This window comes from Osmerus eperlanus, chromosome 4 (assembly GCF_963692335.1).
Source record: "Osmerus eperlanus chromosome 4, fOsmEpe2.1, whole genome shotgun sequence".
Lineage (NCBI taxonomy): Eukaryota > Metazoa > Chordata > Actinopteri > Osmeriformes > Osmeridae > Osmerus > Osmerus eperlanus.
The window spans coordinates 10,439,614-10,460,768 of NC_085021.1; the positions used below are offsets into that span (position 1 = coordinate 10,439,614).

The following is a 21,155-nucleotide window of genomic DNA, read 5'->3' on the forward strand; positions in this document are numbered from 1 at the left end:
CTTACAGTAAGTACAGGGACATTCCCTGAGGCAAGTAGGGTGAAGTGCCTTGCCACAACGTCATTTGGCACAGCCAGGAATCGAACTGGCAACCTTCAGATTACTAGCCCGATTCCCTAACCGCTCAGCCACCTGACTCCCCCCTGTTGTGAGCTCTAACATGGCTAATCTGATAATTTGGTATGCTATCCAGTGGCTCCTTACAATGCATCAAGTACCAACAGTCCACTGGTTAATAGATATTACCGTGGTAAATTGGTTTAAAGGGACAATATTTTAACATTACAATTATACATTTACAAACAAATACACAAATTCCTACAAGTAGAGCTACATTTACCAACCAAGAGCTCCAAGGATGGAGTAAAACTGCTTGATGCTGGTCACAAGGGTTTTTCATAACATTTCAAAAAGTGTGTGGAAGCTATTTTACGTATTAATAAATTATTCGGCTCGACTTCCTAAACACATCTGAATGGTCAGATTAACCAAAGCAAAGAAACTCACATTGACAAGAAAACTTCACCTTGTCAACAACGAATCTTTAATTTCTGACAGTGTATACAATCGTTGTTTGCTTTGGAATGTCTCTCCAATTGACATCAAACACAGAGATATGACTGTATATGTTGGAATTGTCCATAAGATATAAAATAACTTGTAACTGTATGTATTGAATATCGCCATAAAAAATATGTTTTCAGGGCATTGAAAACAAGGAACATCTTCATGATCCCAATGCAGTTACATGAGTGATCTGGCCTATTAGAGCCAGCTTGACGAAAGTCTGGTCTGGGCTGCTTGTCTGAAGTCAGTAATTCCGACATCTGATCCTGAATTGCGCCCTTTGTTCTGTACATTCAACAGCAACTGTTGCTGTGGTGTTGGAAGTCAGTAAACAAGACAGGTAAAAAAAAAATCAGAGGTCAACTCTTCTCAGAAAAAATCACTTTGCATTGCTGGGAAACTGTGTGTGGCCAGGCCTTGTGAGTCCCTTGTACACATGAAGTTTCCCAGCTCCGGCGAGCTCAAAGCTGTAGTCTGTTGTCAGATAGGGGGCCTCTCCCTCGATGCCAGGCTGCAACAGTGCCAAAATAAACAAACAATGCATTGATAAAAAGATTAAGAGGGAGCAAATATACAAATAAATAAAATAAGTTTAATAAAAGTCATATTTAAATATAGTATAAAGTGAGCTATACAAGGGTATGAGAGGGCTTGTGTTCTCCTTACTTGATCTTTGAAGAGCGCGTGGGGGAGGGAGACCCCTCCCAACAGCAGGCAGTTGACCTGCCGCAGGACAGAGGGGGCCACAGGGGTGATGATGAAGTACAGACCCCGCGCCATGTCGACCCCCCGAAGGACACCTGGGGGGCAGAGAGAATGTTAGAGGCTCCAATTCTCTTCTTTCATTCAGCTCAGGATTCAGCGGTGGTACGCATCCGATCGAATATTTGAACAATCCAGAAAGGGAATATTTATTTAACAGTGAGGGTTTGAAAGCAGAACTCGTACCAAGGCCAACACAGGGGCAGACGGGGGTTTGGGAGAGGAGGACTGGACCCCCCTTGCCTGCTACCCTCTCCCCCAGGCAGCACAGGCCCACCAGACTGGCGTTGGCAGCGTAGAGGATGTGTTTGGGCGCCACCTCACAATGGGTCACACCGAGAGCCACGGCAGAGTGTGGCACCTGCCAAGACAGGACGCACTGGAATGAGCTGACGGAGTTGTTGAGGAAACACAGGCCTACCGCACAGGAAGGGTATACGGTTTGGGAACGAGTGCATTCTAGGGGGGTGTTACCTGGAAGGGGGTGAGGCAGTGTATGGGTAGGACAGGGCCAGGGCCTGGGGACTGCAGCTTGCTCAGGTATCCCAGCAGGCACAGTTCTCTGAGCTCGTTACTGCGCTGGTATCTCCTGTAGGATAGGACAGCGCCACACGACAGAGTAAAACCGGGGGAAGCTTTTATCCAAAGCGGTTGAGGTTCATTCTCTGCAAAGTGCCAAATGTCCATGACAGCGTAGGTTAATAGGTCGGACGCTGGTTGGACACTTACGATTTGCCAGCTTTTCCAGCTCCTTCGTATGTCGACAGGACGGGAAGGTGGGTGTAGCTGCGAAGGGCACAGCTGCTCCCAGGGTCCTCTCCTAGAGCCGACTGGGCAGGGGGGTGTGTTTGCCAGCCATGCAGTGAGCGCAGGACGTCAGGCGTCAGGGCAGGGCACTGAGTGTTCGACCCATAGCCCAGCTGCACCACGTGAGACACGGAGAAAAAACGGATCATATCCACCAGCAGCTGGAGCCCAAAACCTAAACACAAGCACAGGTGACCTTCAGCGGGAATAACCGAGGTGAATTCACACAGCCACTCGACAACAAGATTTTACAGGGACTGACTCTTCCATGGCAGTGTGAAACTGACCCTTGACCCAGCCCATAGTGTTGATGATTATGGGTGAGTCTCTGGTGTACAAGCGCCACAGCGACTTGATGGACTCCAGATAGCGGTCCAGGTCAGTCTGACAGTTGGACTGTCCATAGAAGATCATATGATCTGGGATGCACTGATGTGTAAAGGGAGGACCTGTAAACCCAACCGTCAACAACAGTCAGAGTGGACATTACAACCAGCCATGCACAGATCAGAAATACTGGTTATAAGGAAGACTGGGACATCATACCCAGAAGTGGCTCTCTGATGGTGGACAGAGAGAGGCAGCCTGGTGGGGTCAGCTCTGTCTGGCCCAGGTCACACTCCAGGTATTCCACACTTGCAGTGCTGCAAATACACACGCGTATTAGCGAACACATTTACAGCCAGCTTCAGTACAGTCTGAACCACAGTGGGTAATAATGAAGTGGGTTCTGTGGCCAAGGATTTTTTTCTCTCCATCATATTCAACAGGGTTAAACCCCTCTTATTCCAGAAGGTATAATGGGGTAGATGAAATATGTTTCTGAGAAAACCTCTGCAGTCACTCAGTAGGTGGCACTCACTGGTTCAGTAAAGTGTTGATAAGGTGGCGGTTGAAGGTGGACTTCCCAGTGTTCTGAGGACCGCAAACAAGAATAACTGGACAGCCGTCTAGCTCCTCTGCGGAGGTAAAAGTCAGTCAGTTCATCAGGGTCAAACATCTCAGGCTCCATGAAGGTTTACTAACACACAAAACTCTTGACCTAGCCCTAAATGGTATCAGACTAGCATTTAGATGGTGTTTACCTGAACAGGCAGTGATCAGTGTTTTGAGAGAATCCCTGTAGCTCCGCGACATCACCAGACTCTCTGTAGTGCTGCGAAGTGGAACCACGCCTGTGCCATTAAGAGGCGTATCCAGCATGGCCGACATATCCTGGAGGTCCTTCTGCAAAACCAAACAACAAAATGAAGACACACCAGCTTAAGAATCTGCATATCTGTAGTCAGCCCCCGGTAGAGGCTTTGCCCCAGACAGAAGAGGGAGCCAGTGCACTATCAATGATTGAGCACATTTGTCAACTAACCGCACTGAGTTCAAACAGCTCGCTGAGCTCAGGCAGACTCTGCAGGAAGCGGGTGAGAGGGGTGTCCAGGGGCTCGAGCAGGATCACACAGGAGCCAGAGTCCACCTCGCTTAACAGCCTCTTCCGGGGCTCTGGATCCATTCAAAGTTGGCAAAGGAAAAAGTGTCAAGAGGAAATGTGAGTTAGCACTGCATTTCACTTATTTCTACACAGGAGATCTTGAAAGAATCAATGATACTATGTCCGAGGTGTCTCTTTTTCTGTGGTCATACCTAATGACAGGTACTTGCGGACTGTGGCTTTTGCCTCTAGACGGCCCTCCTTTGTGTTCTTGTTGGGGTTGGAGCAGTCGCCCAAGGCTGTGATAGTGAGTGGGCAATGTGAGGATGGAGAGAACAAGGGGTACGACTGCTGACCCTCCTCAATAGTGAATCCTAGCACCTCAACCCGACCATACAGGCAGGTCAGGAGACACTTGCCCCGGAAACACAAGGTCTGGAAAAAGACAGATAAAGGCTACATTTAAAAACACAGCTGGAAAATGCATGATCCAAAATAGGAAGCAGTTTGACATAGCATAGAAGAAAGCGTGTATAGGAAGGACCTACCTGGCCTGGCTGCATGACCAACACTGTGCGGTTGTGGGCATGGTCGCGCTCTGCACAATAGTGAAATGTCTCCTCATTCAGCTCGCCAGATGCAACTCTGGCGGATCCTGCAGCCTCTTGACCATTAGCAGCCTCAACGCCATTCTGAAGAACAGACTGTGCAAAGGAACTCCAGTCCTGAGAGTCCTCTGAGTCACTATCTGGTTTCAATCCTGTCCTTCCCTTTGTTAGAGGATGAAAATGAGTTCTCTCACCAGCGTGGTTTTTGACCTGTTTAGAGCAGACAGCCTTTGCTTTCTTCTTCAAACGCTTAAGGCCGGTCTTCTTGTTGGCAGCTATTGATGCTTTAGCAGATATCTGTTGTTCTAGTTTGGCCATGGCAGCACCTGGGCTGGTGCTGGGAGAGTCTGGGGTGATGACTCTGCTGCGTTTGAACCACTTGTTGTTACACTGCTGCTTTGCAGGGTTTCTGGACCTCTGCTGGGGTCCGGATGCTGATTTGTTTACCTTCATGATACCACAGATGTTCAGGTAGCTACTGTGAGCTAACTAACGTTGGTGAAGAGAGAACGGGGGGAACCCTGTAGAACGATAATGAGAGCATTTCAGACGTTTAGCTGCGTTCACTTTCCCGGCTATCTAGCTCGACATTGTAGTGCTTAGTAGCTAGTTAGCTGGTTCACAGATTAAATAATAGATTACCATCAATACGTTATTTACGTTGCTAGTTGGATTGTATAATTCAATATATAACCACTTCTGGGGTTCATAAAGCTGATGTCAATGTGTGTAAGCAGCTGAATCCGTTAGCTTGAAACTAGCTAGCTAGCTAGCAACTACCGCCCAGGTACCAAGAACTTACCCCCCGATTAGAAAACAAAAGTTGGAATTCCGTTACTTGTACAGTATCGCTGTAAAGTATTGTTTTTTTGGATTGATGCCCAATATAATATACACATTGAATACTTTTGTGGCTTGTTTGCTAACTGCTGCTTTCACCATGTGTACGATTGACTGAGCCACCACCAGACGGCATGTCTAAATGCGATAGCTAGCTAGATTTATTTGGCCAACCGTTTTCGTCACATGGTTTACTGTATGGCTGGCCAGTTTTCTCGAATTGATATAACCTAGCAGTTATTAGTTAATCAAATATAGGTTTCTTTCTGATGTTATTGATGTGTACATAAGTACATAGTTATTTAATAATTTACAAGTAAAGCAAACATCTTTTTCAATAAAACATAATTAAATGGACGACACGATGCACAGTTACAACGGAGTTCATGGACGTCAGAAATACTTCAAGCTCTTTCAGTACAGCGCCCCCTGCACTCAAAGTAGCTTACATTGGAATGGATTTGGGGCATCGTAGTGAATAATCGTGTCTAGTTTAATCATCATTTTCTAGCTTGCACCGACCTCATCTGATGCAATAGTGAATCATTAGGCAACTTTTGTGAAGACTAAAGAGTGGTTGTTGCAATGGCCTAGCCTGGAGTCGACGGCGAATCGTATAATTTCTAGCAAATAAGTCTCAGCAACAGAACACAGTTTTCTTCAATGTTAAATTGTATCTGGTATTGAAAATATGACAGATGATCAATTGTGTAATGTTAAAAGTGCCCACACACACTTGCTTCTACCCGCCATACCAGCAGTTACTGCGTGGATTGGACGTAAACGTCACATCCTTTTCCTTTATGGCAGTGCCCGTGGCCTAGTTGAAAATAAAGCAACATGGCTCATGTCCTTTTTCTTAATCTAGTCTATGTAAAAAAGATTGTATGGCATTTTGCAATCCCAAGTAACGAGAAGTAGTGAATTTCCAGCGTCCTGATAAAGGTGAGTCTTCTTTCGCTGGCATGTGCTGTTCTACGCATAACGCTCAGGGAGCGTCTTTAAAATATGTATTATGTGGTAAACGTAGAAGCGTAGATCGCTAATGGGGTTATAACAATTAGTGTTTCAACACAGTGTTCCCTATATCAACTCAGTTGATACTTTTAACAAAATGTTCACCCAAGTAGCCTATTTAAAATATGTTGAATTGAAAGCAACCTTGCTATCAAGCCCATTATAAAAGCGGTTGAACGTGTGTGGTTGACTATGGACACTACCGATAATATGATAAAGATATGCAGTTTTACAATCTTTACGAAATGATTATTAACAGCTCAATGACATTATTTTCCTAATTCAGCGTCTCACATTTTGAAGTAGCCCTTACCTAGGATTGGCAGACATTCAAGAGTGAGATGCTGGCCCAGGGGGTCGCCCATGCCCAGAGGGTGCTGTCATCTCTAAATCAGCAGAGGAAGTTAGGCCAGTTCTGTGATGCAATGCTGCGTGTAGGCCCTGGGGAGGCACAGCCTGTCCACCGCAACATCCTCGCCTGTTTTAGCCAACTGTTCCAGGAGTTTCAGTCAACCTCCACCCCATGCATGGAGGTCAGTCTACCCCTGGAGTGCTCTACTGATGGTCTTGAACTGGTCCTAGACTTCTTCTACACCGGGGAGCTAGATCTCAACTCTGTGAACATGGAGAAGGTGCAACAGGCTGCAGTCAGCCTCAGTGCTCCAGATGTAGTTGCTCTTTGTCAGCAGTTTGCAGCGGAGGCCACAGGTGTTCTAGTGGGACCTCAAAGTGCAGCAGAGGGCCACATTAAGTCTTCTATGGGGACTCCAACAACTATCCGTAAAAGGGGGAGGCCTAGAAAATCCACACTGGAGATCTGTATCGATTCCAAAACTGAAGAGATACCAGTATATGTCACGCAAGGCAGCGCCGATTCAGACACAACCACAATCACCACCATTACTCGCTCTGGGCGGAAAGTCAAGGGCCCCAGAAGACTTCTGGGTGAGGGCCCTGCCTTGGAGATCACTCCCCAGGGGAAAGCCAGCAGGGCGGGCCCACCACCTACGGATGAGAAGAGGGATGGCGTTGTGGAAAAGAACAACCAACGTCTTCCTCAGCCTGCTACTGAAAAAGAGGTAAAGCAATTGGCCCACCCAGAAAAATACCTTCAAAGTATGGAGGTTTGAGACAACTGATATTTATTGGTTGTTTGGAGTATAGTTTGCAATAAAATTACACTGAGGTGGATTTTGGATATGTTCTTTCAGGTGCCTGTACAGGAGGATGTGGTGAAGGATAAAGATGGCTTTGATAACGACGATGGTGATGATAATGATCGTGGAGGTACTGATCTGTTTTATGAAGACTCAGATGAAGAGTACATGCCTCCAGCCAGTCCCACAGCCACTACTCGACGCAAGGGCAAGGCCATTGCTGATAAAAAAGAGAATGGAGAGGAAGACCGTTCCAAAACGGGGTCTGTCCAGTGTCCCACCTGTAAAAAGACATTTCGTAGTAAATACTACCTCAAAGTCCACAACAGGTATGCTTTGCAGACAGCCCTAAGCCTGTCAATCGCATTGTGTCTCTCAGTCACATATCGTGAGCTTGAGGGGTGTGTATTTTTTTTTACAGGCGTCACACAGGTGAAAAGCCGTTTGCTTGCATTAAGTGTGGACAGAGATACTTCAGGAAGGAGAATCTTCTGGAGCATGAGAGCAGAAATTGTGCAAAAATGATGGTGAGAGAAAATATATTAAGTGCTAAATTCATAAAAAGTAAATATTGACATCAAATAGATTCTGGATCTGGACTGGGAAACAAACTCATTTCTTATCAATAGCAACTATATTGGATACATGTTGACATAGATGTTCATTTTGTGTCATTATTTAAAACATATTTAATATTTCCATAGGAACACCGTTGTCTGCTGTGCCCTTTGACATTTAAGAGGAGACAGGAACTGCGTTTGCATACAGTCTCTCATACAGGAGACATGCCCAATAAGGTGCACTCCAAAATCAGCACACAATGTAGTGAACATGCTAAGAAAATACTACAAATGTATATTCCAAGTTGTTTGATTTTGATTGAATTCATAATGACCTGTTTCAGTGTACAACATGCACAGAGCAGTTCATGCACAAGAGAGACTTGACAATTCACTTAATCAAGGTCCATGGCTTTCCTAAACCACACGCTGTAAGTGTTGAAATTAAGGTCATAACCTTAACTTAAAACTGTAAATACTTTTCTTTTTCATTGTCATTCATAGAATTCAAACCATAATTATTTCTTTATTGTTAAATATAAATATGGTTTCTGTCATTTTATTTTGGGTACTTCTTCATCACTTAATGTACAACTGCTTGTTTTTTTTATCCAGTGCTCCGTGTGCCCCAAATGCTTCCTGTCCCGGACTGAGCTGCGCGTGCACGAGGCGTCCAAGCACCGGGGTGAGAAGCCGTTTGTGTGTGAGGAGTGTGGCCACCGAGCCTCCAGCAGAAATGGCCTCCAGATGCACATCAAAGCCATCCACAGGTATGGTAACAGTGTAGTGTTGTACATTACCCTATTTGAAAAGCTTTTTGTAAAAAAGTCTCCATATTTGTTTATTATATTGTGATTGTGCTTGTTTTACAGAATGTAAATCCCTTTTTAAACGAAATGACTGGTGTACAAATAAAGTTATTCTTAAGTTCTGTGTAATGCATCCACTCCATGTTGCTCACCTCACAGGAACGAGCGGCCGTTTGTTTGTGGGTTTTGCGGCCATGCGTTCACTCAGAAGGCCAACCTGAACATGCACGTCCGGGTCCACACAGGAGAGAAGCCCTATCAGTGTCATCTCTGTGGCAAGACCTTCAGGACCCAGGGTACCTTCTCTTGCTGCAGTCCTCCAACAGTCCTCTACAGGAGGCCATGCCACTCAAACACACAAATATAAATGTATCCATCCAACATTACATAACACTTTGTGTGTGTGTGTGTGTTTCCAGCCAGTCTAGACAAGCACAACCGTACCCACACTGGGGAGCGACCCTACAGCTGTGAGTTCTGTGAACAGCGCTTCACAGAGAAGGGCCCACTCCTTCGCCACATTGCCAGCAAACACCAGGAGGGTCGGCCGCACTGCTGCAACATATGCAACAAGACATTTAAAGGTGAGTGGGGCCCTGCCACTTGAAGAACTGTGTCCTGAGATGTTCCCATCTGAAAAACGGCCCGTGACTTAGTTCCTCTTTTGTGGCGTTGGCCCTTTACCCAGCTATCGAGCAACTCCGGGTCCACGTGCGTCGTCATAAAGGCATGAGGAAGTTTGAGTGTAAAGACTGTGGCTACAAGTTCACCAGACAGGTAGGCCAGGGAAGGAAATGTGTACTACTTCTGATGAAACAACCTCACTGACTCGACGTTCCCCAAACACACACAAGTGACCTCTTTGTGAGTCGACCTGTTCATTCACATGTTTAACAGGCTCACTTGCGGCGCCACTCCCAGATCCACATACGCGTGGACAACTACAACCCCCGCCAGAGGAGGCTGAGGAACCTGATCATCGAGGAGGTGGAGGGAGGCCAGAGTGAGGCCGACTCCTCCCAACCCACCGAGGAGACCAGCCTGGAGGACGCAGCAGCAGGGGCTGGCTCTGCCTCTCTCCCAGAGTCCTGTGACGACGTCCAGGTGATGATCCAGCCCAGCGCCCTGGAGCTGGAGGAAGTGGTGTCCAGCCAGAGCGTGACCCTGGGGGAGGTGGCACAGGGCTTCATAGTGCCTGCTGTCCTGGAGTAGAAGAGGCTGGCAGTGGTGGTGACTGAGCTGCAAGGAGCCACCTCAGAGCTAGGCTGCACAGACAGACACACACACAAACAAAATAAGCCCTGTGTGCTAAAATTGCACACAGAGAATTGACTCCTCATTGGATGACTGCTTGCTTTCCCTAACGACTCCAGCCAGTGGCCAGTCAGTAGTCTCATTTAACCAAGCAAGATATTCTCCTGTTCAACGGACAATGTTGCTTCTGACCAGACTGTTCCTGGTTCACTGTAGCTCTTTTTTACAGTTATCTTTTTTTATTTTTTATGAAATGCATCATCATCTTGTGCAGTACATCATGTTATACAGATTAGCTGGATAGGCTGTGGAGAATGGGAATGGAGCCTTCTGTAAATATGTTCCCCTGCATCAAACCAATGACAGACTGATTAAATAGACAGAAAATTTCTCCTGCCTGCAGTTTTATTTGGGATCCCACTTTAAGAATATCATCATCATCATCATCATCATACACACACCCTTTCTTAAGGCAGATATATTTACACATGGATTCAGTAACACAAACAACTTGTATGAAAACAAAGAAAAAAAAATTACACGCCATACTTGAAAGTACCATTATAATTTCAATGCAATGTTACACAAGAGGAAATTGAGAATGTTAGTAATTCCAGTTTTCATTACAGCAATATGTACCTGTGCTGTGATGCAACGGCCAAACAGTAACATTATCTAATTTACACAACATAACATAAATTCACTTTCATAAATAAATGCAAAATCTCCAGATATAGGAAACATTACCTTAACCAAAGGTAACCAGTACTTCATGCAAACTAGATAGGTGTTTACTAAGTTAGTAATGCTAACCCTACTGCTGCCAGGTCTCCATGAACAGCACATACTGGGAGATAGTGAACAGCCTCCCAGATCTTCTGTTAGTAGATTCATCAATCAATGTTCTCTCATTGTATCTGCAAAATGGATGATAATCCTCAATGTCAACCCAAGTTGTCTATTTGGTTAGTGCTCGACAAACATAAGTTTTGTATTTGCTTTTGGAATGTAAGGGGGACTAAGCTATTGATTTAGTTGTTTCTCACTCTACAGCTGACAAGTAGGTTGCAAGACCAAACCCAGTTGATTACATAGTATACAATCTATCCAAAACCACTATACTGCCATGCAGAAGTCCGTAAATGGGTATGTAGGGCTAACCCGGTAATGAGTTACCCAGCCAGTCTACAACATAGACTGTAACATACCCAGTCATTGAGATGAATCATCATGATCAATGACAGCCTGTCAGGCAGAGTCAACTACGTGGAACTCACACAAAATAGATCCTGACCCTTCACAATGTCACTGTGCTCCTCCCACCGCCTAGCTTCAGTATCCTGACACGGTGTGCGTATTCACAGTAAACCTACCGCACTCGACACCCAGTAAACATCCATTCCCCATATTTGGAGTACAAGTAAACAAAGCGAGACACAAACCAAGAACCAATCCGATTGGACTGCGGGCGGGGATCGTTCGGGATTTCCCCCTCTGAAGTAGGAACGGCCTGTCGGACGCTTCTTTGCTGGGCGCTGCTGTTCAGACCTCTCTGCTTCAAGTCCAAGGGTGTCGTTTTCCTCACAAGGCTCTGCTTACTTGTTGGTATGTGGAATAGGTGTGAGGGTTCGAAACCAAGGTGGTGCCTCTGTCCCTCAGTGGGCTGCGTTGACATCTTGCTGCTGGTTGAGATTGTTGTTGTGATTTAGTAGCGCCTGATGGCGATGGTGCCTGTGGAGGTGGATGGCGTCGGCCTCCGGCACGTCGATGGGGTCGAAGGCGCTGGGCACCGAGGGCATGAACTGGCGGAAGATGCTGACGCTGCCGTGCCAGAAGGTGGGCTGGGGCAGGCGGCCCGCCGGGGTCCAGGTGCGCGTCGTGGGGTCGAACGCCTCCACCACGTCCGACAGCTCGAACGTGTTGTCGTAGCCACCAGACACAAACAGGCGGCCCCCCAGGGCAGCGACGCTCCCCCCCACATGGACCTGGGGAGAGGGGACAAGCTCACTGACACATCTGCAATGTAGAAACTAGCCACAACCTGCAAACGGAAACAACCGCCGTGTTTCCCACACATTCCCACACTAATTCGTGGCGGTGCGCCACAGAATCAACACCAGCCGCCACATATTGCGTTTCGTTCTTCTTTTCTTTTACCGCTATTTAAAACACGCAGTATTCGTTCAGCTGCATTTCCCTTCCCTGCTCTCCCTCCGTCTCTGTCACTCACACGTTTTTTTTTTAATCTTGCACTGAATGTTTGCTGCTTCAATCCAGATGAGTATTGAGAATTATTTTCCGCGATTGAAAAAGGCACATGTTGAGGATGAGGACCATGTCTCGCTCTCTTATAGGGTGTTAATTGTGTAGATTTTTGGTACGGCGTGTGGATTTTGTAGAGGTAAAGAAATTTGAATGGGGTATGAATTTTGTATATGGTGTTAAATGTGTGGATTTTGGGTTGGGCGTGTGGATTTTGTGAAGGTGGATTCCCCCCCCCCCCCCCCCCCCGGCGACCCCCCCCACCCCCACCCCACCACAAATTGCTTTCCAATCTGTGGGAAACACTGAACCATATACAAAACAAATGCGGGTGAGAGCTGACATAGAACCTGCTGTCACATACCTGGGTCATGGGACTGATCTTGTCCCATTCGTTCTTCTGAGGGTTGTAAACATCCACTTCTGCCGAGTCATCTCTGAACGCCACAAAGAAACAAAACAACGAGTCACTCTTCTGCTCCAGCACGACCTATCAGAGGCTGACACACGGACACATCACTCTTTCCCTTTTAACCCCCCCCCCCCCGCCACCACCACCACCACCACCCCCTTACCGGACAAAGTAGATGAGGCCGTTCAGGGTCACGGTTTTAGGGGCAAAAGACCAGGGGGGCAGCTGGCCACAGCTGACCAGGGACCAGCGGTTGGTGTCAGCGTCGTAGCCCTGGATGGCCATGGTTTCCTCCCCGGTCATGGAGCCGATGGCGTACAGGCGCCCCCTGCAGGTAGTGGTGGAACAGTTGTCCATGGGGTGCAGCATGGGCGCCAGGGCCTCCCAGCAGTCCAGGGCATGGTCGTAGCGCTCCGTGCTGTCGGACGCCACCACGTACAGCTGGCCCTTCAGGACACACGAGCTGTGGTACTCCCGCGGCTTCAGCATGGGGGACACCTCCGTCCACTCGTTCACGCTCGAGTTGTAGCGCCACACGCCGTCGTAGAGGCGCGAGCCGTCCGAACCACCTGACCCGCAAACCGAGGGAAGGCGTCAATGTAGAGAAAAGCTCATCTCTTACTTTAGAATTCTAATCGTGTCCCATGTGTAACTCATAGCTAGGTCTGTGGCATGTGTTGCCACATTGTTCCCCTGGCTGTTCTGGGGTGGCTCATTCCTTTCTCTTTAACCTTCATACCTGTGGGGTCAGACGACTACTCCCCGGTCATGCAAACAGAGGGTTCAGATATCACAGTTAAGTACGTGCTGTACAAACACAGCGGGCATGCAGTGTCAATCCAGCCTCTCAGTTTCCAGACATGGCGTGAGGTCTTCAGACGGCACGCGTGTTTATCTTCTGCGTGCGTGCGGTATGTACACGTTGGTTGAGGTTTTAGAAATGTCCTCACAAGGACACTGTACCAAAGGTAACGTGCTAAATCATCCTGCGGGCAGGAAGGTGGCCTTCATATGACTGATGCCGTCATGTGTCGGATGGAGCTTTGTTGTTCAGCTCGGCCAAGGTCGGCCTGTGTGCACCGCTCAAGATTTATGGCACTCATCACTGGCCTGCCAGAAATGCAGGCAACATGTGAAGGTCTGGGATGTTTCCTAAATGGCAGCGCTTGTCTTTTTACAGAGCGCTGAGGATGAAGATGAGGAGGATGTAGGGCCTGTCTGGGGCGGGCCACCCTACCCCACCCCACCCTACCCCACCCCACCCTACCCCACCCTAGCTTTTCTCTCAGCTAGTCCTGTCACAGCACATCCTGCCCTCCCTCCCTCCCTCACCTCACTCCCTCTCATACATGAAGCCAGAGAGGCTGACTGCGGTTTATTTATAATCACACAGCCTGCCGTTTCATAAGAGCTATTGGCTGAGTTGTACACTGAAACTGAGACACACAGCAACCAGTATACACCCCGTAACTTCTGTCTGTTAGGCCTGAAGTGGAACACCAGATGGGACTGCTAATGGCGAATGCAGATTTATAGAAGTATAAATGACCCTCAATCCTAGAGTTTGGATGCTCTCTATGTTTGTACTCAACCAGAAGTGTGTTCCAAGTGGTGTGTGTCTTTGGCTCGGATCCGACCTACCTGTGACATACATGTCGTTGCCTAGCGCCGCTATGCTGTAGCCTCCTCCCAGGTGATCTGGGAACTCAGCCAGGTAGCGCCACTGTCCGGTCTGAGGGTTGTAACAGTCCACGGTGACCAGCTCGTCGCAGTCCTGGTCACAACCCCCCACCACCACCAGGATCTCCGCCAGGCCCGTGGAGGGCCGCGGCCGCATGCGCTGGCAGGGCCGGTCGTGGCGGTCGTACTCGCAGGACTGGAAGCTGCGGGCCTCGCTGACCATGCGCAGGCAGGGGGGGGACAGGTAGACGAGCGGGTCGCTCTCCACGTGAGCAAGCAGGTAGAACCTGCGGACGAAGGGCAGCCGGACCTGCTGCAGCAGCTCAGGCCAGTAGTGCAGCCGGCGCTTGGGGTCGGCCTTCACCCAGCGCACCGCAATCTGATAGGCCGTCTCCTCCTTGTCCACGCACAGCCCGTCGTCCGAAATGAACTCCAGCAGCCGCTTCCACGGCAGGCGCTCAAAGTCCCGCCCTTTGGCCAGGTCCACGATGTTCTTCAGGACGTAACGGCGGGCGCTCGCCGCCAGGTCGCGGCAGGCGTAGGCCTCGGCAAAGTCCTGGATCTCCAGGCAGTTGGACACGTCCAGCCTCTGCTCCAGGAAGGCGCAGCACGCCTCCTTGACCGAGGGGAACTGGAACAGGTCGGCCGTCTTCAGCAGCAGGTCCACGTTGTCCTGGGTGACCGTGACCCGGCCCGTGTAACAGAAGTCCACCAGCAGGCCCAGCAGTTCGGCCGACACCTCGTGTAGGATCACCCGGTCCATGGCGCTCTCCCTCAGCGTGCCGGCGAACATGGCCCGGAAGTAGGTGCTGGCCGCCGCCAGCACGGTGCGGTGGCAGTGGAACTCCCGGCCCTCGGCACACAGCGTGACGTCGAAGAACTTGCGCTCGGCGCGGAGCTCGTGGATGCCCCGCAGCAGGTTGAAGGCGTGGGCCGAGTCGAAGAAAGGCAGCGTGGACGGCTGCGTCTGGAGGGCAGGCTTCTCCATCACTCCTCCTCTGGGGAGATCTCTCTCTCAGGGATCAGAGTACTGGGGGATCTGGAAATGGACAAACGATAATTAGCCAATAATAATAATAATAATGATGATGGAGTCAATATGCCCAACTAAAATATTTGACCAAAAACAACTTTCACGGTATATCTGTGAAAGGTAAACATAACCCATAATCATACGGCATTAGCATTGAGAATAGCTGCTACGGACAAGATAACAATCACTGCCGTTTCAAAAATGAAATACCTCGAAACCCCTTCAAGCAATAACTGACCACATACACACCACATAGACAGCTTGTCCTGTCTTATTTTCTTTCAAACAACAAAATCTCCAAAAAGCGCCTTGTGCTCTGGCCCTTCCTACCTTAGGAGTTCTTCCAGTCGTATCAACTAGGGAAGTGTCAGCAAGCAACGGTTTGCTTTGTTCTAGAAAGTGCAACGGCGGAGCTCTTGAGAGTAGGAGCAGCTCCACGTACGTGTTTAAGAAAGAGAGCCTGCCTGTGCTCCGGTTCTATAAATACACCAGCAGTGTCCATTTCCACTGGGGGGGGGTGTTAGGGGGGGATGAGGGAGTACACCCAACACTGGGTGTACTATCACAGCAGGGACTGCATTAACGCTGCCCCCTCCCCCTCGTGCTCCTCCCACAGGCCGTCAGCCCCCCATGAGTAAGACCTGAGACATGAGCCAGCCCAGACCTGGGCCCCCTCAACGCCCCACCCAGACCCAAACACTGGGCTTCCTGTCAGCAGAACCACCAATCAGGTTATTAGAAAACACCAAAGTAACAACCTGCTCTTATTACCGCACAGAAAACAGCAATTATCAAGGAGTGAATGTTACAAACCTGATTTTAGGGAGTCATAATATTTGCAAGTCGGATCACAGCACATTTTAAGACACCTTCAAACAAGCATAACATGAACTATATTTTATTCAGCAAAACTTTGACGTAGCCTACTTGTTTTGGGATAAACACCAAACAAAGTTTCCAGACACAGTCACCTGCCGGAGGAATAAAACAGCTTTGACTGACTGTCAATACAATTTGGGGGGATTTGAGGTTAGATTTAGAGATTATCATACCGTTTTAAAAATACACTGCTGTCTTTTTACACTCTTGGATGGACAGTAAATCCATCTTCTTGTCATCCATGACAGAAGATACAACAAAAACACCATGCTGAGTAGCCCAGCTGACATTCCTCACCATAGTTCAACAATGCGGCCGCTGGTCCAGCTTGAGGGGGGATCAACTCTCTCCAAGGGCAGGCTGGGCCCCCAAAGGTTACCCTTCTCCCTAAGAACCCTAACCCTGCTTTAGGCACACATCCGCCAAATGTCTGGGAAAGGGATTTTTTGTCAGGTTAGAAGGGATGATTGCCTTTCCTTGCCAAGGGATGTGGTTCAATGGGGCTCTGAGTCAGTAAGGTCTGTGTGAGTCTAACCAAACTCTTATGATATTACTATACACTATACACAAGGCAACCACTGAATTCTGGTTATGCAGGGAATTATGCATTGTGCATTATGTAAAATATATTTTAGCCTTTCTTGCCCGCAGGTGTAAATTAAGTTTCTCAAATAACACATCTTGGTAGTTAACTGACTGTAACAGAGAATGTAAATAGCCCAATTCCCAAAAATACAGGAATATTGAGCAACCTCCGGGCAGTTTGTTTACCAACTGGGCCCAAGAATAGCTGAAAACTTGATACTCTCAGAGCAAGAGAGGGGAGGAGAGATGCAGAGGGAGAGAGAGGGAGAGAGAGAAAGGGAGAAAGGGAGAGAGAGGGAGCGATTGATGGAAAGAGAGAGTGAATACGGCAAGGTGGGTGGACAAACTGCCTGGTATGTGAAGGAACACAAGAGACTAGTGTGACAGACCCCATGTGACTACAACCTGCCCACACGAGGGGCGTGGGCTGTGCTAGCGAGCGGGAACACACGCTGCCCTCACCACGTAACAGTAGGAGCCTGTCTGGGCAGGAACTTCCCTCATGCTCTATAGTAATGCCAGTGACCTCCGAGGAGAAACCCCCACTTGCCCCTCTGACCAGGGCAACATGGTGACTCACTTGTCTTAATGCAGGCTCAGGGTCTACCAGTCACTGTGTATTTATGGCTAATGAGTTTGCTAGACTGGTAATGGCTGGGTTACTAGGTCTCCAGTCCTCTTCGGTGCACTTGTTGACACTACAAAATACCAGGAGCTTTACAGAGGCAAATCGGACTAATTAACATGATGGTGCAAAGGCTAACACAGGTCAGCCATGTTCAGAGCCTTATCTGTTACTCTGTAAGTGCATTCTTGGTGGGGATTGGACTAGTAAACTTCTTGTAAGACACCAAATTTAAATTCATCGAATCGGCACTTTGCAAAAAATAACTAATTAGCACAAAGGGAAGACTATAAATTAAAAGAAAAAAAAACTGTAATTACTCTGTAGAATTTCCTTTGAGATGATTATCTCCATGCAATGTATAACCTTCAGAAACAAGATTCATTACATCAGAACTCGTGGTTTTAAAAGCCCAATAATCCAGTGTGGGGAATGTTTCTTATGTAAATGAGGGTAAATCTAAAACAGATGCAGCTGTTGTGAGCTCTCTTACTCAATACTGGGGTTTGCTAAATATCAAAACAACTTATGTTGCCACTTGCTGGTAAGATCTGGTTACTGCCATAGTCAACATTATCACATGCTGATTTAAAGCCTTACACTGGCACACTGCAGTTCAATGTATTATCCCTAAAATGAATCTGTGATGCATGCTTTTCTACTGATCTCCACCAACAAAGTCCTACTGAAAACTATAAAACTTACATGTCTTCCATCCAAGGACAACATTTATTTACTAACTCAGCGCTATCCGTTACTTACAAATAGCTGATTGTCTGGACTGAGTGAAACTAATTCTGCCTAGCTAAAACTGAATCAACATTTTTTCAAACTGTTGGTCATCAGCAGGTCAATGCTGCACCTGGTAGGCATGTGTCCATGACAACACAGCTGCTCTGGAGCTGGTTCTTTCTTCAGTCCAACCAGCAAACTAGGGCAGATAACCCATAGACTGGTGAGGCCAGTTAGAGCCCTGGTCCCACAAAGCTGTGCCTAGTGTGGCCATAAAAAGGCAGCCCAGGACAGCCCTGGTCACATTCCATCTGATGAAAGCCAGTAAGGGCCCTTAAACTGCAGTGCTACTGCAGAGCCAGATACAAGTGTGCAGAGTTGGAGGTCAAACCCCTGGTATGTTGGTGTCACACAGTTGTTTTAGGACACCAGATAATGTCGGTCACACAGCCGGTTACATATAACGTTTTAAGAAGCAAACCGGTGTCGGCTGTTACTATTGTAGGCTATTCTATTCAAACATTGGCGGGTTGAGTGCAAGTTAATTTTAAACGAGCCAAATGTAGCTTACACATGTTTTGTGACGACAATAAAGGCTAGGTGCTTGTAGAAGACCTTACTACTGAAACATGCAGCCGTTGATCAGGCCAAACATGCCTTAACAATTTCTTACACTATGAGCAAAAAAATAAATCTGGGGAAATGCCTTGTTGAATGTGAATTCTGAGCACCTAGGATTATTTTGTTTATCAACACTGAAACTACTTCACAGGTTAAATGAGTATAGACAGCTAGAACTACGCTATGGTGACACAATGGCCTATCGGGTTCTTACAGAAATGTATATTAATATTTCAAAAATAATGTATATGCTAAGCTGTCCATAAAATCACTCAGTAACGTCTGCTTCTGCTGTTTACACGATGGGAAAACACGACCTTCGGAAACAAAATGGATACAAATTGATAAATCAAGTGATAAGTGAATTACTTACCAAATCTATGGTGTTCGAGAGCAGAAACGTTTGCAGGTATGTTACAAAATGTAGCGATCTTTAGATTTTCAGTTTTAAGTGAAACTTTGACGTTGATATGACCAGTCTGTCCGCCATGACACTGCACGGCACAGTATTTCGAGACTCCTCATTGGCTATCAAGCGGACACTGGGGGTAAACACGTTTTCCATACCACGGTACACTGAATGGGTGGAGTTTTTGTCAACCCACTGTGGAATTGCTTTGCAATACATAGCCTTTTATGTAAGATGACACATGTATACAGTGCTAAGTTGCCTATCACTAGTAATAATGTAGCAATTTTTCTATTATATTTTGAACAATTTATTGAAATACTTGATCACATCCCAATGTGTGTGACAGTCAATGTTTTGCTATACTACTGAAGGTTGCTTATAATAAAAAATAAAAATTGTGTTTAATAATTGCAAATTAAAGGATACCATATAGCACAACACAATATTTTAGTACAAGGCCCTGTCACAAATATTGTACTAGTACTTTTACAGATTGTGTGTTGATTCCTAATACAGTTGGCAGTGACACATTGACAAAAATAGCTCCAACCATGCCTCACGGCTCTGTCAAAAATTCAAAGGAGTGTGAGAAGAAATTCAAACTGACAGATTCAGCCCAGTGGGAACTGGTGCAAGACCGCAAAGAATGACATCAACCAGCTTCTTCACCCTCCACCATTGGGTCTCTGAGTGTAATGTTTGAGCAAAGCTCTGGTGATTTTAACTATGGGATGATTGGTTAAAGGGCATCAGATGGAGAAGCCATATATGTAAATGATGTCATTGAATCATCCTCTTCTACCTCCAGTCCTCTGGGTGGGTGGACATACTCCTACATCATCTAATTAATGCTTGGACTTCAACCAGGCCTCATTAACTTGAGCTGTCTCCCAAGGCCCTGACAAAATAAATATTTATTCTGACAATATCTCTGTTTAAAGGAACATCTACAATGTAATTTTGGCCAAGAATCTTTACCCCAAAAATTTGCCTCTTCTAATTTCGCATGATTCGTACACAGGTATAATGTCAACTAAATGAGAAAGGTTATCCTGTCAAATTAATGTTTATGATAGTTAGTCAATTCATGTTTTTAATTATTCAAGTTAGGTGTTAGTTACCACTTAAGTGGTACAAACAATGATGTTTTCAATAGCTCTAATTCATGAGGTGGATAAGGAGCAAACAGGAGTGAGATGTGGGTCTGAAATCTAAAATAAACATGGAAATCCCCATTGCAGTGTAATTAAAACTGGCCTCAGAATGAACTTTCCCTGGCCTCGTAAATCCTTCAGGCTGTGCACCACAGACCTGGGAAATGCTGACAGGCTTAAAGACACATTGATTACTTTATAACTTCGGGCTCACTATTGACTGCATATGCTAAAATCACAAGGATTTAGTACAATACATGATATTATTTATGTAGTGACTTTTTGTTTAAAAAGTAAAATTCTACATGTATTGTACTATAATTATATAATTTAAAATGTTTTTACATATTGCTTCAATAATAAAATGTGATAGAGTTAATACAGCCAAGTTATGGAAGTAAAGCAAAGTAATACAAGTGTCAGCCACTAGATGGAGGTACTGCTCATCACCTGATCATTGTTGGAAAGTTAAAATGGACACAAGTGAAATCAGGGGGCTTTATGAACATTATGTTGGATGAAATCAATATACTAGACTTAGATCATCAATACCAAGAAAGACACTGAAGCTATTTTAGTTAGAAGAAAATACATTCTAATGTGTTGGGCATTTTTTTCTTAAGCCAGTACAATTCATGCTCAGTTTACTTGTATCTCTGAAATACAATATATGTCTTTTATGGAATTACCTTCTCTTCTACAATCAGAGCAATGTTATAAAGCGGAATAATTTTTTATAGATTATTTTAAAGCATTCAATAATACTCACACATAAGCACACACACACGAGCATGCACATACAAACACACACACACACACAAGCATGCACACACACACACACACGCACACACACGAGCATGCACACACACAAGCACGCACACACACGAGCATGCACACACACACACACACACACAAGCACGCACACATACACGAGCATGCACACACACACACAC

The 21,155-nt window shown here is 46.6% G+C and overlaps 3 protein-coding genes across 6 annotated transcripts; 1 reads left to right on the forward strand and 2 right to left on the reverse strand.

Annotated features, from left to right (window-relative positions):
• Positions 1–521: 521 nt before the first annotated feature.
• On the reverse strand, positions 522–5,770 carry nol9 (nucleolar protein 9). 3 transcript variants are annotated; one of them, XM_062458854.1, is made up of 13 exons: positions 5,747–5,770; positions 4,111–4,691; positions 3,775–3,997; positions 3,503–3,633; positions 3,222–3,363; positions 2,999–3,095; positions 2,683–2,780; positions 2,424–2,585; positions 2,059–2,311; positions 1,804–1,918; positions 1,516–1,690; positions 1,234–1,367; positions 522–1,078 (listed from the first exon to the last, which is right to left on the reverse strand). In XM_062458854.1, the coding sequence occupies exons 2-13, from the start codon at positions 4,621–4,623 to the stop codon at positions 947–949; spliced, it is 2,175 nt and encodes a 724-aa protein (XP_062314838.1). In that variant the 5' UTR covers positions 4,624–4,691; positions 5,747–5,770; the 3' UTR covers positions 522–946. The 3 variants fall into 3 exon arrangements, with proteins under 3 accessions (XP_062314838.1, XP_062314837.1, XP_062314836.1); XM_062458853.1 differs by lacking the exon at positions 5,747–5,770 and adding an exon at positions 5,533–5,667; XM_062458852.1 differs by lacking the exon at positions 5,747–5,770 and adding an exon at positions 4,973–5,241.
• On the forward strand, positions 5,750–10,197 carry zbtb48 (zinc finger and BTB domain containing 48). The gene is made up of 11 exons (XM_062458855.1): positions 5,750–5,955; positions 6,314–7,106; positions 7,239–7,513; positions 7,606–7,711; positions 7,889–7,981; positions 8,089–8,175; positions 8,360–8,514; positions 8,713–8,849; positions 8,973–9,137; positions 9,242–9,330; positions 9,451–10,197. Exons 2-11 carry the CDS (start codon positions 6,369–6,371, stop codon positions 9,763–9,765), a joined length of 2,160 nt encoding a protein of 719 aa, XP_062314839.1. The 5' UTR covers positions 5,750–5,955; positions 6,314–6,368; the 3' UTR covers positions 9,766–10,197.
• A 130-nt stretch (positions 10,198–10,327) lies between these two features.
• klhl21 (kelch-like family member 21) lies at positions 10,328–19,164 on the reverse strand. 2 transcript variants are annotated; one of them, XM_062458856.1, is made up of 5 exons: positions 19,010–19,164; positions 14,123–15,200; positions 12,645–13,050; positions 12,434–12,506; positions 10,328–11,792 (listed from the first exon to the last, which is right to left on the reverse strand). In XM_062458856.1, the coding sequence occupies exons 2-5, from the start codon at positions 15,147–15,149 to the stop codon at positions 11,463–11,465; spliced, it is 1,836 nt and encodes a 611-aa protein (XP_062314840.1). In that variant the 5' UTR covers positions 15,150–15,200; positions 19,010–19,164; the 3' UTR covers positions 10,328–11,462. The 2 variants fall into 2 exon arrangements, with proteins under 2 accessions (XP_062314840.1, XP_062314841.1); XM_062458857.1 differs by lacking the exon at positions 19,010–19,164 and adding an exon at positions 15,525–15,665.
• Between the last annotated feature and the right edge of the window lie 1,991 nt (positions 19,165–21,155).

Coding starts and splice junctions, on each gene's coding strand:
- zbtb48 (XM_062458855.1), top strand. CDS start 6,369: ATGCTGGCCCAGGGGGTCGCCCATGCCCAGAGGGTGCTGTCATCTCTA. Junction 7,982..8,088: donor CAGGAGACATGCCCAATAAG/GTGCACTCCAAA, acceptor GACCTGTTTCAG/TGTACAACATGCACAGAGCA. Junction 8,176..8,359: donor GCTTTCCTAAACCACACGCT/GTAAGTGTTGAA, acceptor TTTTTTATCCAG/TGCTCCGTGTGCCCCAAATG.
- klhl21 (XM_062458856.1), bottom strand. CDS start 15,149: ATGGAGAAGCCTGCCCTCCAGACGCAGCCGTCCACGCTGCCTTTCTTC. Junction 12,507..12,644: donor GGCCTCATCTACTTTGTCCG/GTAAGGGGGTGG, acceptor TGTGGCGTTCAG/AGATGACTCGGCAGAAGTGG. Junction 11,793..12,433: donor AGATCAGTCCCATGACCCAG/GTATGTGACAGC, acceptor CCCTCTCCCCAG/GTCCATGTGGGGGGGAGCGT.
- nol9 (XM_062458854.1), bottom strand. CDS start 4,623: ATGAAGGTAAACAAATCAGCATCCGGACCCCAGCAGAGGTCCAGAAAC. Junction 3,096..3,221: donor ACTGATCACTGCCTGTTCAG/GTAAACACCATC, acceptor TTACCTCCGCAG/AGGAGCTAGACGGCTGTCCA. Junction 1,368..1,515: donor CTGCCCCTGTGTTGGCCTTG/GTACGAGTTCTG, acceptor TCTGCCCCCCAG/GTGTCCTTCGGGGGGTCGAC.